We start from the raw sequence: 17669 nt of genomic DNA, 5'->3' as shown, positions 1-17669 counted from the left end.
GAGGGTAGGGGTGATGGAAAGAAGGGGAGGGGGTTGGGGGGGTGTGAGTGAAGGATAAGGTGAAAATGCACCGAAGCTCCCCATTCTGAAGTTCAAGCGCTCCCAAAGTTTAACCCATAAAATGTATTCCATTAAAAACCTTAAGAGACTGTTATTTTCTTCCACCTTCCACAGACCATTTCATGTTTGCAAACTGTATTAATTACAGAGTGTGTGTGAGTGTGTGTGTGTGTGTGTGTGTGTGTGAGGGGGTGCGCGATGGGTGAGTGGTGAATAGGAGATTGTGGGCTGTTTAGATTTTAAAGCCATGAAAGGAGAAACGTTCTCGTTAAAATGTTCAACGTGGCTCCACATAGAATTACCAAAAGGCTAATCATAATAATAATCAATACATTACATTTCAAAACATCTCATTAGCATCGGTTTAACCCGTGCCTCTTTGACTAATAAGTAAATGTAGTGCAGTTATTTACTCATAATATACTAGAGCTGGACCAATTGATGTTTTGGGGTCAGTATAAATGGATCACAGATGAACTCAGATTGATGCACTGACACCAATTTGGTTTATTTGACAATCAGTGCTCTCACTGTACGACCCGATTGTCGGGCACGACCTGAGAGCTCACAGCATACGAGTTAAATCTGGGCTGAGCATTCACAACTGTCAATAGATGTGTATTTCAGTTGATTCATGCATGGCTCAAATACACACACCGGCAGAATCGCTCTTCCTCTCTCACACCCCCAGCATCACCAATAAACACAAGCTAACTAGCAGCTGGATCATAAGAAATGTTCCCTGTCAGCTGGAGGTCTGAAGATATTTCCTGCCAATGTCTCTTTCATTAAAGGAGGTGGAAGACTGATTAAACAGGCATGACTGATGTTGCCATGGTGATTTTGAACGTTGTCTACCAGTGTGTGCTTTGCTCTGCTCTCGCTGCGCAAATGATCAAAATATCAAACATGCCAAGAAATGATCTGACTGGTCGGGAACAGCTGATCAGGCCGTGATTGGCTATACACCCCACGACTAACAACTCTGGATCAGGTCGAAATCGGCCTGAAATCGTAAAGTGTATGCCCAGTTTAAACAAATGTCATGATGATACATAGTTATAACTTCTGGGCTGAGATGCTAACATGCAATCACATTGTCCCTTTGTTCACCTTTGTTGAAAGTTATCCTTCACTATTTTTTACTCACTTTTCATAAGTTTCTCAGGGGCCACAAAAACTGATGGTGTGGTTTAAAGGGTGCATTTCTTTTTATATTTTACTGCACTGGTGGAAATGTGAGTTTCTGTGGCAAAACTGTTTGAGTTTGAAAATCCGGGATCCAAACTCACATCATCTTAAAATGAATATTATTGTCTGTGAAGTTTTTGATGTTGTGGACTGTCATCATCAGAGGCTGCAGGCAGATAGAAACAAACAGAGAATTACTCAGAGCTTCTATTAGGTCCAGATCGGATCTGAATATCGGACCATATGATCGGCATTATGTAAGAAAAAATAAGAACGTATGATGAGTTGTTTTTCCCATTTTAGAAAAGGAGGCACATTCCTCTCAACTTTACCCTCTGATGACTTTGAAGACTGCTAACTCAATTTAGTCATTAAATAGTTTTCAAAACATTTTCTGGTTTAAATATTTATCATGATATCAAGCTGTGGAAGGATCAAACCCCACTGTTAATGCTCCACTTGTTGAACACAGAAACTCCTCAAAGTCTGAAGCTTTAGGGAGGTCTCTCAGTATGAAAACTAGACCCTGAAGGAGGCATTACCTCGAAACACTGTGCTCACAACTTTCTTCTATTTAGTTTTGATGTGAAGTGAAACTTTTAATCCAAACTACGAGCAGATGGATCTGCAAACATCAAAAGTATCACAAATCAAAGTTGCATTCAAAGATGTTGTCGTGGTGACATCATTATGAAAAAGAAAAGTTTGTATCTAAACCCAGAGGATGTAAATCTTGTTTTTCTCCACTCACTCAGAACAAACAGTTATAAGGAGAGTTTGCATTTATTGCAGCCCGGTAAACATGAGACATATTCTGCAGACTTATCGTTTTGTCTAGCCTTACAGAGATATGGATAAATCTGACCCGTCACTCTAATGGACTAGAGCTGTTCAACCTCATAAACACTCTGGTGCAACCCCCCCTGCGAGAGAAATGGACCGCTCTGCTCCACAGGAAGGTCAGAGGTCAGGGTCATGCTACACAAAGACGATCCCGGAGCTGCCTGTGAATCACTGTTTAGCTCAGAAACACCTCAGATGGATGAAACCTCCTGTAAGGAGTTCATTACTGGTTATGCAATTCATACTGAGGTATCTATATGAGAGCTCAAGAGAAAATGAGAATATCAGAGAGAATATCTTTATAGTTGCATGTCACCCTGCTGCACGGGGCGATCAACAGCATGCTGCAGAAAAATCTTCTCTTTAAGTTTTCCATGGGAAAGATTCACGTGTGTGTCACATTAGACTTTTTAAATTAAGAAGGATCTGATTTTTTATTGTCATAAAACACTTCTTACAAACACACACACACAAGTGCAATAACAGCAAAGAGTTGACTTCTGTTTTGTCTGAAGGTGGAAGCAAAAGCAACCCAACCTGAGAGTTCTTCACAGGAGCTTTAACATCAAGGTATCAAAACTCTTCAAAAAGCAGCATGATGTTTGATTAAATTACACATTGATTAATATAATATTCTTGTGTACTCATGGAGGGACACCGTAATGATTAGACATTCAGTGAGTAAGATCATTGCTGAAGCCGGTTTGTCATTTCATTAGTTTCATGATATGGGCAACCCCCCTGTGCATGATTAAACATGAGTGTTTCTGCTCAGGTTAGGTACATAAACATTATGCATGCTTGTGCCCGCAGCCCCGCAGCCTCCCACCACCTCCCTCCATCTGTGACTTTGCCACTGTGCCCCTCTTCCTGTAACCGTACAGTCACCACAGTTTCCTTAGGTTTGATGCACCAGACGACCAAAACAGCCCACACAACCGAAACTTTATTGGTGCCAAACACACCCACCGATGACAATTATCCAAACCCACAAGCAGGAAGTAAACGTCCCAAATCTGTCAAACACGGGACCCTTGAGCTCATTTACTGTAAAGCATCTGAAGTTATTGGAAGCAGGGTGAGCCACACACATGCTCTCCAAATGACGAGGATTATTAACTACGTAAGGAAGTACGTCAGAGGCTGGATTTTCAAAAAGCGTCTTTGTTGTGGGTCAGCGAGAAGGAAAGAAGATCAATTGTCGGATTACTGCTTCACTGAATGTCCTCAAACTGATCAATAAAACTAGAAGACAGCTAGTTTAAAAATGTACTCTGATGTCTACTGCCTAGGCTGCAAGGAGGATGGTGAAACAAAATCATCAAGATTTTAAATTCTAAATATCAAACATGTTTGAAATAAATCAGTGCGTCCCAGAAGATCGCCAAGCAGATCGGGGACGTTAAGATCGGATCTTTATACGACTCACACTACAAGATAATCTGAGCAGATAATCGATTCCGAGCAGCCTCGAGTCGGGAGCGACCCTGCGATTGTTGGGAAAGAAGAATCGGACCTCAAACCAGCCAGATTATTCTGCAGTCTGAGCCAGGCTTAAGACACCCCTTTAATATGTCACTCATCTTTATCACTTTCTTTGTCTTGTTGTTGTGTTGCATCGTTTAAAAAGAGCAGCAGTCGGTTTTACCTGAAAGCAGCGATGTACTCAGCATCTCCCATCGGTGGCTCCAGTCCCCCAGTCCACGCCACGTTCACATTGAAGCCCTCCCCTGCTCCAGAACCGGCCTAAAACAAGAACCGGTGTTTTATTGTAGTCATGAGTCATGTGATGAACAAGTGACCTATGATTGTTTTTGTTTGTAATCCGGCTCTAAAATTGTGAATGCGCCTCAAAGTTCACTGGAGGTCACTGACCTCAGCTGGAGAGCCACTGCCAGGGAAGAAGTTTCCGTCGTCGTAGCGATGAAGCGAGATGTAGAGAACACTTGGGTCACTGTAGAACACTTCCTGGGTTCCGTTACCATGGTGAACGTCCTAGCAACAGAATAATGGTCAACATAAGTTTGTTTTTTACATACCAATATAAGAAATAAAGTTTCTTAACAAAAGCTGGCTAAATACATACGATCAATTTGATGCAAACAAAATGAAAAGGTTAAGGATTGTTGTTTAATGCACTGCCTGGTTAGAGTGGAGAAAAGTTTGGGTTAACTAAAAGAAAAAGCAGGATTTAGTGTGCTAATGTTAGGCCCCGTGACCACCTAGCTATTTTTTTCCGAGTGCTAAAATCTCAGCGTTCAGTTTGTATCACAGAAGATATATTCACTTTTGAGTTTCACATCAATTCTTCCAGTAAATAAGAGTTTTCTGGGAATGTCACCATATTTTCCTCAATATGAACGCGACATGAGACGAGAGTGAACGAGCCGTCTTACCCAGTCAACGATGAGGACCTTGCTGACGCTGAGTTTGTGCTGGAGCTGCTTGGCGGCGATGGCCACAGAGTTGAAGTAACAAAAACCCCTAAAAAAAGAGACGGGAGAAGTTTAACAACATTGAGCAATGTAAAACCTGGAGAGGACAAAAGCTTCATGTTTCTTTGATTTTCAGCCCCTCTTTTGTTGATCGTTTGTTGTTTGTTTTAGCGTGATGCATATATAACTTCATGTTAAATAAGTTCAATAAAGTACACCGGCTGAGCAGAGTTTAAGTCAGGACAAATGAAAAGAAGAAGATGAGTCATCAAAGCATCAGTACAAGAGAAAATATCTTCGTAATAAATCGTCCTTATTTTGTTCCTTAATCTCCTCCATATCACTGCATTAATAACATCTGACAGTGCAAAAACCAAGAGGGCAACTGTCTTTGATGAGGCTGCACATGAGAATAAGAGACATGCACACACACACACACACACACACACACTTACATTGGATTAGAGGGGTCTGCGTGATGCCCTGGCGGTCTGACCACAGCAAAGCCGTTCTGTGCAGGAGAAACAGACACCATTAATCAGTATTACACTGGATGTAAAGGACTGCTAAAAAAGCTTTTCTTTTGCTTTTGCAACATTTTTGGCACCAGTTATAGGAAGAAAGATCTTCCTTAAAGGTTTAATGCAATCGTCAAAAAAATCTAATAAGAAGTTGAACAAAACTCTGAACTACTGTTAAAAAGATAAAGATTGTTTCAGTCATGATCAAAGGCTTGAGTTAAATGAAGTGAATTCCCTTCAGTTTTTTATGGTTTTCAATTACTCCTTTTGACTATGAGCCCAGAATAAATCTAAAACCATTGATTTATGAGCATTCATTGTTATTTTGGAGGTTCACATACAGCATGAAGGATTTAGAAAATCTTGTGCTGATTTCATGTTTTGACTAATATTACAAAGACAGTGAATTAGGGTCAGCGTGTATTTGTACAGTATTATTTCAGTGAGTTAAACATAAAGCCAAACTGCTCAAGTTCTGGAGATGTGAGACAATGGAGGACACTCATAAGACTTGCTTTGTTGTCTTGTAAATTAATACCTTTGGCAAACATTCCCTTAAACATGCAAAACTCAAAAACAGCTTTTTGGAAGTGGAGAGGTCATAATGTGGTTTAACTTTTGTAGGAGATATATACGGAGTGTTATGAGTGAATCTTTGTTTGGAAATTTACAGACAATGTTGGAATCTTGCATAATGAAAGTATAGACCATTATTAATGGGAAATCAATCTTTCATAAATTGACTGTTTTATTTCACAAGACACTCGAGAGCGAAGCCAAGACACGCGTATCTATTAGTAAATTAGCCCGTCTATGTAGCCCCTCAGTGGCTTTAAGTTTAGGCTGAGTCGCTGTAACTGTAGTGTGACAAAAAGAGTTCAACCACTGCAGAATCAAAAGAGCCTCAGGTTGGTAAATGATGCTTTTCATTTTCTATCCTTTTGTTCTTGCATTGTTGGTCTTCTTTCTTTTCAGGTCGTTTTTTTTTAACTTTTAGAATGGTTTCAAATTATGAAAATGAAAAATTCCAAGAGTATAAATCAAATTTGGAGAAAAAATTATGTCCCTGCGGTTCATCTCTGAAGTGGTCCTGCAGCTCCTTTAGGCAGGGTGAACAACAGTCATTTGCCACATGCATTGTCTAAGTTTGCACGTCTTTCTTAACCTTGTAGCCGACACACAGGAAACATACACTAGTACACAGTGATGACGTTTAACCTCACTGTAACTTAAGAGTTTCTTGCTGTGATTAGGGATGGAAAGCAGGAACTCCTTGAGGATGGAGGTAGCGTTAAATCTGCAAATATATCTCTTCCAAAAGATACTGTATGAGGCTGTCCCAACTTTTTCACATGATTAGTCTGTTATTAATGAACTGTGTAAGGGCTGCTCTTCATTTGTGTTGTTGCAACATTCCTGCAATAAATATTTACAACACAGCCATGCTATAATGATTGCATTTCTATTAACTCCATCCATAGTTTTCTGATGTGAGGACAATGGCTTGGGTGTTACTGCTTGAATACTGTTTTGTTCAGTCTTTGGGAACAGCTCATCTGTTAACCCATTATGTGCAGTGAGTGCCTCAAGCAAGAGTGCAAGGTAACAGGAACAGGTGAAATCTATTGTTTCCTCACCTTTAGCTCTCGTTTAGCCACTCTAAAGGCCAGCTCAACAACGCTGCCTGCTGCCATGCGAGATGCTGTAGAGGTATGCGACTCATTCCAGGTGGTGTCATTGTCAACCTGCAAATCAAAAGTAAATAGACAACACATGTCATATTATTCACAATCTGTACTGTATGAATCTTGATTATGTCTGAGGTTCCTCTGGGACAATGAAGTGAAAACGAGGACTCTGCCTCGAGCATGCAGGACCGTACGTTCCGCTTTGATTCAAAAGTAAAAACATCATCAGCTTTCTCTCCCAGGCTGAGGTCAGATCCATATTTCTGATTATTTTCTTTCCATTCGCTTTTTTTTCCCCCTTCCCTCTGTTTGTTCTCAATGTGGCATTACTGTCCCTCTGGCTTGGACAATTAAATAATTTCTTTCATCCTCCTCAGTCATGGACATGTTGTTCTTATTAGTCTGAATTGTCATGGTCCGACACGGACTGTCAGGCCAACGTTAGCCAACTCTCTTTCCCTCTTTCACATCCCGTCCTTTTTCTAATTTTCTCTTTCTTCAATTTGCTGCTCATCTTTGAAAACGATATCATATTTCAATGCAGTGATTGTGTTGTGTTAGCTTTCACTACAGGCTTTGAAGAATTACGCTATGGTCAAAAATAGTACCTTGTGTGTGTGTGCGTGCATGTGCATGTGCGTGTGCGTGTGCGTGTGTGCGTGTGCTACTCTTACCCCTACACCCCCACATGGTAACATGACAAACATCCTTTGAGAGAGTATTCCTGAGGAAACAAACAGAAAAAGATTCATATTTATATCAGATACATTTCAGTTATTGTCTTTGATCAACATAATCACTTTATGCAAAGTCGGCTCATGCTGACCGTGCAGAATCCATTAAAGACTCTTCATGTCATGAGAAAACTATTAAAATAGTGACGCTTTGTAGCACCAACATATGTTTGCTGTTTCTTTATAATCTATGGACTTCAAAGACTCAGTAATGAACACAGTGTCTGACTTGTGTTTTAAATTGTACAACTTCACTTTTCGATAGTTTTGGTTCTGTTACTGACTAAATCTGTACATCTGGGGCACCGTTTGGTATTTATGTTTCTGATCAAGAGGCTGTTAAATTCACTTTTAAATAACTTTAATGTGTTTTTAAATTACACATTTTGGCTTGGGGAAGGCAATTCATTCACACAAAACTAAATCTGTGGCTGCTGCAGGCAGGTCATAGGTCTGTGCAATCATTTTGTGTGCTACTACCTTTGTTGCCTTCTTTAAAAACCTACCATAATCATACCTGTTTCTTCAAGTTGCCTCCCCATACTCTAAGAAAATCGTTTCATAATCGATAAATCAGTCGACGTTGTTGCATACCTGCCAGCTTGCGGTTGTCCAGTTTGAGTCTGTTGAGCGGGTTGGTGCCGTAGAGCAGAACATGGCGCTCTGTGTGGACGGACTGGAGCTCCTCCAGAGTGGCTTTACGACCGCGGATACTCTGTGTGAAGAGGACGTTTGCATTCAAGACATTGATACTGTAGTGAAAGATATCCATATTGTTGCACACAACCATTGACAGGAACATACTGATTCAACTGAATTACATGGACTTGTAATCTGAACTTTTCTATTTTCAGATAAACCCATGAAATCAAATTTTTTATGCTAATAATTCATTTTTCAGTCGTTTGTATGTTCTTGTATCTCTGATTTTTACGCTGCTGTCTTGACCTGGACTCCCTCGTGAGAGAGAGTTTGTTTCTTTATACACTCATGGTAAATGGTTTAATTAGATAAGTGTGTGTCAGTGTGTGTGTGTGTGTGTGTGTCCTGTGTCGTACCTCACACTGTCCCCTCAGGCCTCTCTCCTGTAGCCTTGACCAGATGCTCTGTATCCTCCCAGCATGCTCTGGGTGACTGCTGTTGTCTCCACATGTACATTGGTGCTTCAGCATCTGAGAGTCATACACCAGACCTGCAAACACACACACATGTGTTCTTTACATTTTATGACATTTTGCATAAACAATTAATAATACATATTAAAAGAAACATGTGATCCAGATGTTATGGGAGAGAGTTGCTTTGGGAGGAAGTTTAACAGATGCAAAGAGGGCAAAGCTGCAGCTGCTCACAAGCAATGCATCCTGGGACATGTAGGCAATGCCAGTACAGCTCTATGAGTATTAGAACTCAGCTTTCTCTCTCTGTATCGTATGCACACAGGACGTTTTTGCTTCAGATAACATCCTTTACCGCTGATTAAAATGCACCACAAGAGTTTTAAACAATACTCCTACTACTGTGACTGACATTTTCCTCAACAGGTCAGTGCATGGGGCTTGATTCGGACAATACAAGGATTATTCAAGTTCTCTAACAAGACACACAATCCCTCTGATAATGACAGTGAAGAATGATTCAAAAAGGATTAAAAACATGACCTGATATTCAGAAGAGAGATGCACAAGGTCATGCAACAAACATCTGTGACCTCACACCCAACACTCTATGTTTAAAAAGTCCATTTGGAGAACTCACCGGTGGTGAAGCGTGGTTTGCTGCTGGCGTCCTGCGTGGTCAGGCTCAAAGGTTTCTCAGGCAAAGTGAGCGAGGTGGATGCGGGGGATGACTGCGTGCGTGAAAGGGGACGATGGACACCCAATCCACTTCCGACACCGCCGCGTATCATTGGCACTGCCAGGGTCTCCATCTGTCGATGCAGCTGCTGCAGCTGCTTCTGCTGCTCCCATAGCAACGACTACAGAACGAGTGAAGGTGTAAAGGATACTTAACTGATAAATATAATCAAACTTATATCATACATATAACAGAAGGCAAAGATAAGTGCAGAATAAATCACTGTGGAGGACACATGGTTTGATTGTGTGCACATGACATCACTTTGATTGCTCTGCTCATGATTTGCAGCTGTACACCCCTTTTAATAAGTGATTTAAATTCTAGGCACACACTTAAAGTAACAGAACTTCTTCAGCTTATTATCCCTTAGCATCCAGAGTAATCTGACTCGGCCAGTATCAAGCATTCAGCTCTGAATCAGAGATACAGCTGACTCTGATCTTCCTTAAAAATCAGGTCACTCAAACTATTCTATTCTGTTTCTAATTCTGACTGAAATTAAGCATACTATGTTTTGTTGTTATTACATCTTCTTCTTCTTCTTCTTCTTCTTACCCCTTCAAATAAAAACGTCTAACTGTGTGGTTTGTCAGATTAGTAACTTGCACACATTCTGAAAGAGTAACAGCTCATGTGACATCATACACTGAAATAACCACTGGGATGTAATAAGCACTTGTTAAACCACAAAACATTGCAACAGCAGATAGGATCACGGAAGGGAAAGAGTTATGCTGCCACCTACAGGACTGTTTGATGAAGATCAGTTTGTGTATATGTCTGTTTATCTGGTTGCCACGTCTTCCTACCTGGTTGAGTATAAGTGCGTGCTGCAGGTTCATTTGCTCCTCATGGCTCTTGGATGCTGTTGGCCCCGCCTCCCTCAGTGACTCGGCCCTCGCTCTGCTCTGATAGGTTGGCTCTGTTGGCGATGTCCCGCCGCCGTCTTCTGAGTCCATGTCCTCTGAGGGGATCTGATGCAGTCTGGGCTTCTCGCTGGACTTGGACATCAGCTGCAAATATACAGTCATATACTGTAGGTTGTAAAAAATGCAAGAAATCAGACTCTGTGCAGAAGAGTTACTGCAAGTTCAAGAAGACATCAAATGTGTTGAATGGATTTAAAAAAAAAAGAGAGGAATGGATGCGTGAGTGAAGATTTCAGTGGGAACACACGCCCGTTGTAATGAGGGAACTTGTGTGGACTCAAATTACCAAGAGACAGACAGTCTTAATGGAAGAAACACTGCCTCCATTAATGGTAAACAATTCAAATAATCTTTTAATCTATGTAGACAATTTCATTATTGATAAATACATCAGTACCATCTACAAGCTTCTCGCCTTGCAAAAAGCAAAACTCAATCAATTCTTTTGTATTGTTCACTTCCCGTTTCTTTAATTTTGACCATCTCTGAAAGATGTGAAAAATAAACAATTTTTCATTTCAAACATTTTTCAGAGAGAGGGGGAACTTGCTATAAAAACAAGTCCTCCTCAGGGATCAATAAAAACTGCCTATCAGGCTTATTCTGTTCTATAAATAAAGAGGGGTGTGTACCTTGCCCAGGTGAGTTTGCTGTTTGAGCCTCTCTAGTAGTTGTGTGTTGTGCTGCTGCTGGAGGAGATGTGTGTGAAGGGGGCTCTGAGGGAGGGGCTCCGAGCGTGTTCTGCTCAGGGGCTTGTGGTGCTGAGCGCCTCCGGGAGTCAGGTGGTCTAACTGGGGGGCGAACTGGAGTTGGACGGGGTCTAAGCCTGGAACTTTTTCAGGGACAAAGGAGAGGAAAGTTGGTACGTTTCACAAACATGACTTTCAATTATATGGTTTTCAAACAGTAACAATTATCTCTTTTTCCTTGTTAACTAATTACATTAAACAAATATAGAAATATACAAGAACAAATTATACAACGCAGAGAAGTTGTTTTCCATTATTGAGGGGGATGAGACAAAAGAAGATTTAAAGAATTTAAGTACAACAGTGCATAAATAATTGAATTGCTAATCCATTGAAGTAAACATAATTATTCTAAATGTCACTGGGTAGTGCTCTTTCATCTTGGACTCAAAGTAAAACCCCTTTGCCAAAATAACCATTCCCTTTAAAATTGATAAAAGTGAACTATGTGTACATTTATGCAGCCTACTGCACATTTTAATCTGCATATATCTTACATCTTGGCCAGTTACAATGTGCCTCACCAGAGAGCAGTTGAGAGTGCACCAGTCCAGAGGGCTCCAGGATGATGACAGGCAGGTGAGGGTTCAGCTGCCCCGTCTGATCCTTTCTGCTCAGAGGGAGGAAGACCGGCGAGCCCCCGGCTGTAACCAGCGGCATCTGACCGAGCTTCAGAGAGGACATATCTCCTTCAGCCTGCACACACGGTTATTAACCCAGTTAGACACTTCCATTAAAATAACACACACATATCAAGGTCATAGTGAATCAGTATTTTAAAGCATAATCCCTCCTTTATTTATTGTATTTTCTCATGCAAAATGACAGTGAAGGTGGTCCAGTTCATTCACTTATTCATTGATTTCAACGTGATTTCACAGTCATGGGATTTATTAATGCAAAGAAAGCTTTGTAAGTGGTCTATGTTCACTGTCACACGGTGCAGCTTCAGTCACTGCAGCTTAAAACACATCTTCTGCAGGCAATTTGTCCATCATTTAGTCTGCAAAACTCTCATAGCAGAAATATTTTTGTTGAAAAAAATCAGTAAGAGTAATCTATATTCTGGTTTTATATTCAAATATATCCCCATTTCCAAACATTTTAGTCTGAATTAAATGTTTGGTCAGGATTGTCAGACACCTAAAGATGTTGTGAGAGCGCTTTTCTGACTGATTTTCAGGAGAAGATGTGATGAAGAAGAAATCAGCTGTCATTACAGACGACTGTTTTAGTTGAGTGTTTACCCTGGCGTTGGCTGGTAGTCCCAGTGTGATGGTGGGCAGGGTCCAGAGTGCCGTCTCGAAGCAGCAGCTTCTGGGCCTGAAAATGACACAGATAAAAGGCAATTCAATGATATTATTTTGTGTATATTTTAAACTAAAGTTAATTTTGTAATTAACAAAAATACTGTCCGGCATAAACGCCTCAGAGCTCATTTTCATCTCATGCAGTTTGTCTTTGTCTTGACTTTTCCTGCCTTAGCGACCAAATGTCAATCCAACACAGTAATCCAAACCTGCACGGTTTAATTAAACCTAAGCTGGTGTTTCTCTCTGAGCTGTGCGGTCACTGCGGGACTCGTGAGTCAGACGTCTGCAGCAGGTGTGACAAAGGTCGACTTTATGTGATTAAATGAATTATGTATCGACGGCTGACAAACACCGCTCCTGTGTCGTTGTTTAAAACATGTCATTACTCAGCGTCTCTGCGCAGCTCATGAACATGAAACGACCTCGCTTTTTTATTTTTTTAATAATGCAAACGTTTTATTACACCTCTCAAAGTCAGCTGAAGCTGTCTGAACAGATTTCGCAACATCTGCATTTTCCCAAACCCTATCAAAAAGTAACTTCTCATTTCTATTGTAATGCACCGATTTGTGTTATTTAATTTCAGCTTTTTCTTGCAGTGAGAGTTTTAACTTCAATTGATGTTTGCCTAGATTACATTTATCAAGATCTGGAAAGTGCTGAAAACATAATGTGTGTGTGTGTGTGTGTGTGTGTGTGTGTGTGTGTGTGTGTGTGTGTGTGTGTGTGTGTGTGTAGTTGCTACCTCATGTGAGAGGCCGCCTGCAGATGGCAGCAGACCGTTCTCATTGGGCAGACTGTCGTTAGGAGAGCTGCAGCCAGAGACGGGAGTACTGCTGCTGCTGGGGGACGAGTCTGACGAGAGACGGGGAGAGTTTACATTATGATTAAAGCTTATTGATCGCATTTCAATAAAACCACATTTAATCCAAACCATTATAATAACATTTAAATATATGCAACATATTAGAAAAGAATGAAAACCGAAATATTTCACAAAAAGTCAGCATTAGCATTCATTTTGTGTGTGTGTGTGTGTGTGTGTGTGTGTGTGTGTGTGTGTGTGTCTGTGTGTGTGTGTGTGTGTGTGTGTGTGTGTGTGTGTGTGTGTGTGTGTGTGTGTGTGTGTGTGTGTGTGTGTGTGTGTGTGTAGTTACCCAGTGTGTCAGGTACTCTGTGTTTGACAGTAGCTGGGGCGCTCTCTTTGCGGGTCAGGGGGCTCTTTCTGGTGTTCAGGTGTTTCTTCAGCTTGTGTCTCACCTTTAGATTGGGCTCAGACGCTAAAAAAAAGAGCAATATGAGAAATACGTCAGTGATCTTTTAGTATGCAAATGACTTCCTGTAGTTCAGACTGTAAAACCACATCAACCATCCGACCAATTTCCAGGTAATGAAGACTGTCACTTTAAAAAAAAAAAAGACTGTGATTTGTCATTTATATATAAAAAAAAAAAATTTCACACCATCGTTCGATTAGTCACTTATTCTTGAATTTGAATAATAACAGAAAATGCAGTTGTGCTTCCTCAGTCTCTGCCCGCTGGTCACAGTCAGAAAGTGACCGTGAAGGTCAGATTGTGTTACCTGCTCTGCGTAGCGGCGTCCCTTCTGAACCCTCAGAAGAAGGAGGATGTGTTGGAGAAGTGACAAGAGGCTGGGAGGATACACTCGGGTCTGGGCCCAGCTTCCTGCACAACACAAAGACAGGTTTCTGGGTTATTTATAAATCACATTTTGGTCATTTATATTCTCTCTAATTTGCCAGTTGTTTCTTGCTACATCTGTTTTTGTAGTTAGTGTGCTATAATGGATCGCTGGCTGCAACACAAATCTCCCTACAGGTACAAATAAAGTAACATGTAACATGTAAACACACATACAGATGAAACATTTAGATTATGTCTTCACAAACACATTGTAGAAGTTTATTAAGAATTTAAAAGATGTACAATCTTAAAAACAACGATATACATTTTGTGTGCTTGATGCACAGTGAGTGTTTGTGCGTTCTCCGTCACCTGTACGCTACAGGAGCTGAAGTCAGAGTGTTGGAGTTCGTTCTCTCGAGCGCCGCCTGTTTCTGCTTCTTGAGAATCACCTCCTGGAGTTTCTGTTTCACCAGAGAACTTGCGACCGCGCCTGTCAATCAGTAACACAAGCAGCTACTTTAAAAAAAACATAGAAAGACTCACAAACGGCTTCTTCATTAAAGGAGGCGCCAGGGAAGAAATGAGCAATGAGGAAATAATAAGTGACTCCTGGATTCATGTCAAAAAGAACTGCAAAAAGTCAGTGCGGGGGGGGGGGGGCTCAGGATTTACATGAGCAGTGTGTCATTTAGGAGCATGTGAATGCCCTTTGCATGATGCCGGTTAAGGTCACAGGTTTATCTGGGAGTCTATTCACTGCCACAGCTGTGCGTCTGTGTTTGTCTGCATGCGAGTGCAAATGTGTGCACAGAGAGGTGACAGGAGGTGCTCGCAGTGATCAAGTCAATATTGACCCGGTGACTTTATGCGCACAGACCCGAGGCTATATTTAACCCCTCTGTCGTAGCTCCACTTGTCAGGATATATTTAGTAAAAGGAACAGCTTTGAAGGCGGAGTCACACTTTCCCATAAAGATACAAGAGTTCACCTACAGGGACTTCTCCAGCTGCTGTCAGCACTCATATTTTTTTTTAAGATTGATACGTCACACCTGATCACACCTGAACTGAAAGGTGTAGTAACATGTAAGTGTAGTTAAAGTTGAGCTTTTGAGAATGGACTCACTCTGCTGACTCTTTTCTTTGTATTTCAGTTGCTGCAGCTCCTGTTTCTCATGGTGCTCCTGCTCCCGCCTCCTCTGCTCCATGTTGAACTAACACAAACAAATACACACATGCATGTTATATAGAAACGAATTTAAAAAAAAAAAGACATGATGGTCAAAATGAAGGAACAAGTTCATTTCAAGAATCTATGCTCAGGTAAATGTGGCTTTGTATACCCGGATGTGCTGGTGCAGCTGCTGCTGTGAGAAGGAGGTGCGGGGCGGAGGGGAGAACGGAGCGAGGAGTAAAGGTGGGTGCAGCGGGGTGAGGAGCGCCGTGTCCGAGCAAGGGCGCATCCCCCGCTCTCCCACCCTGAGGTCCATGGGAAACAAGGCCGTGTTCAACAACGGCAGCGCCACAGAGGAATCTGGGAAAAGAGAAAGAAGAGGAGGAGAGGAGTGTCAATCTTCAAACCCGAGACAGCTGATGAACTTTAAAAAAAAAAATGATGTGAACAAACTGCACAAAGAGACCAAATAAATGAGCGTGGGGAGGGAATGTGAGAAAGCAACACTAGCATTACATGTTCATATAAAGAGAAACTTTGCAGCTGTCAAACATCAGCACCAATCTTAAACGTCCAGGGAGGACTGATGATATAAAAGTAGGCTGACCATACAGAGTTCACTAGAAATCTCATGTCTGTAGAGTCAGTCAGAAACGTCTTGTGTTAGGTAAGTGACTAGTCTGGGATGGAGGTTTAAACGGCAGCTATTGAAACAGTTTACAGGAGAGAAGCCAGATCAGCGTGTAAACGATTATTTAATTATGATTACTTTCATTTGTGGCTTAAGAGTCAATTAGGTAGAACAAACATTTGCAACTTATTCTGTAACCAAGACAAATAAAACATCAACTAGCAACGAGGATCATTACTCATTACAACTGTCATGATGATAATTAAAGCTAACGGCTGAGGTTGCTAGGATACGGCAAAAATCATAATCACAGTCATCATGAAACATGATTTTACAACGTCTGCAGGACACACATTTATCAAACGTAAACACTTTAACATTCAGAACAATTTACAAAACAATCCAGACATGACAAAGAGCGGAAAAGATTACAAATAAAACTTTTTGAGAGGATGATGAACTCTTATGGTCAAATTATAACAACATGACAAAACCTCTGGACAAAACAGGAGCAACCCAGCATGTGGCAAAGCAAACGTTTAATCTGGATTATCTTCATGATCGTGCAAAAACAAAATCATAATTGAAATGAAAACCTGATGAATAAACTCGATACTACTGGCTATACAGAAATATAAACACTGTAATAACATTCTTCTTTCTTTAAACTTGCATTTTCCTCAGCATGTTTAGTTTTTATCCTTTAAATGTGACTTCTTATCCACTTTACAAGTGTGCTGAAAGATCTGTTTTTAACTTCTAATTTTTCATTAAAGATAAAAAATGTTTTGTCAGCGCATCAGGTTGGCATATCTCATGACTTTAAACTTTTGGTGACTAAATCAAATCCTTACACTATCAGTCAAAAGTTTGAACACATATCAGTCACAGTATTATCAATAACACAGTTTACTATATTATTATAATATAACTACTGTAAGCTGTATCAAGGGCACACCTGCTAATAGAAGGGTTTTCTTTATTTTTACTATTTTCCACATTTTAGAATAATATTAGGTATTAAAACAATGCAAATAAAACATTTCATTTTATTTTTGGTTTGGAAAGAAATGCATACATATGTAGGCATCAACTTCCCTATTTCTTTTTCTATAAGAAACATGTCAATCATTAATGCATGAGGCTTTAGATGAAAATGTCTTTAAGATAATAACATGCACTTCAATCAGGTGTGTTCAAACTTCTGATTTGTATTGTACAAAAGCTTATGAAGGCAAGCGAAGAATTTTGTTTTTTCCACTTTGTTTGAAGGATTTAATGTCAAAAGTTTGAATATGAAGAAGATACCAATGACAAGGTGAAAATGAACAAAAAAACCACAGCATTTATTGGGGGGCTTCAGGAGAGAGAGATGATTTTCTAGACTGAAACTTAACTCAACTTTTCAAAACGTCATAAGCTGTTAGGCAAACTCTTTCAGTGCAATAATAAAAACAGTGACATCCTTTCGCATCATAATAATTTCCCCTTTTTTTTGGATCATATTGTAAAACACACCAGACACTACACCGGACCTTACAAAATGCCACTTGTCTCACCACAACATTTGCCTATTGAAGTTTACAAGATGGTCCATTAAAAACAGGTGAAGCACTTGTCTGGCTCACAGTTTTTTATCCGAACTGAGAACATTTAATTTGATGGAAACTTTAACTTTCAAAGGCTCTTACGCGCCCACCCAAACAGCTGTCACTTAAAGGGGTTAGAAACCCAAACTGCTCCAGTGGAAATGATCACCACCACTAAAACCATGACGCAAACAAACCCTGTTTTCTTAGAGCAAAAAGAGATTTTACTAAATGTACATGGGTCTGTTTTTGTAAACATACAAGGCACAGATAACACAACTTTAAGTACAAGTACAAACTATT

General features: G+C 40.5%; 1 protein-coding gene and 1 long non-coding RNA gene across 2 annotated transcripts in view; one reads left to right on the top strand and one right to left on the bottom strand.

Moving 5' to 3' along the window:
- The window catches only part of LOC132990309 (uncharacterized), a 163099-nt gene that overhangs the window by 68920 nt on the left and 76510 nt on the right, over positions 1-17669 (top strand). The gene's annotated exons all lie outside the window — the stretch shown is intronic.
- Positions 1-17669, bottom strand: part of LOC132990374 (histone deacetylase 7-like) — a 67953-nt gene that overhangs the window by 6180 nt on the left and 44104 nt on the right. The window contains 20 exon segments of the mRNA XM_061058613.1: positions 3743-3840; positions 3970-4089; positions 4491-4578; positions 4985-5040; positions 6688-6795; positions 7413-7462; positions 8067-8187; positions 8531-8664; positions 9231-9450; positions 10142-10345; positions 10894-11093; positions 11535-11706; positions 12258-12300; positions 12302-12333; positions 13069-13178; positions 13481-13603; positions 13908-14011; positions 14342-14462; positions 15099-15186; positions 15316-15506. Coding sequence (XP_060914596.1) covers positions 3743-3840; positions 3970-4089; positions 4491-4578; positions 4985-5040; positions 6688-6795; positions 7413-7462; positions 8067-8187; positions 8531-8664; positions 9231-9450; positions 10142-10345; positions 10894-11093; positions 11535-11706; positions 12258-12300; positions 12302-12333; positions 13069-13178; positions 13481-13603; positions 13908-14011; positions 14342-14462; positions 15099-15186; positions 15316-15506 — 2383 coding nt within the window.

This window comes from Labrus mixtus, chromosome 15 (assembly GCF_963584025.1).
Source record: "Labrus mixtus chromosome 15, fLabMix1.1, whole genome shotgun sequence".
Lineage (NCBI taxonomy): Eukaryota > Metazoa > Chordata > Actinopteri > Labriformes > Labridae > Labrus > Labrus mixtus.
The sequence above is the reverse complement of the archived record's forward strand: the minus strand, read 5'-3'. Positions and strand labels throughout refer to the sequence as shown.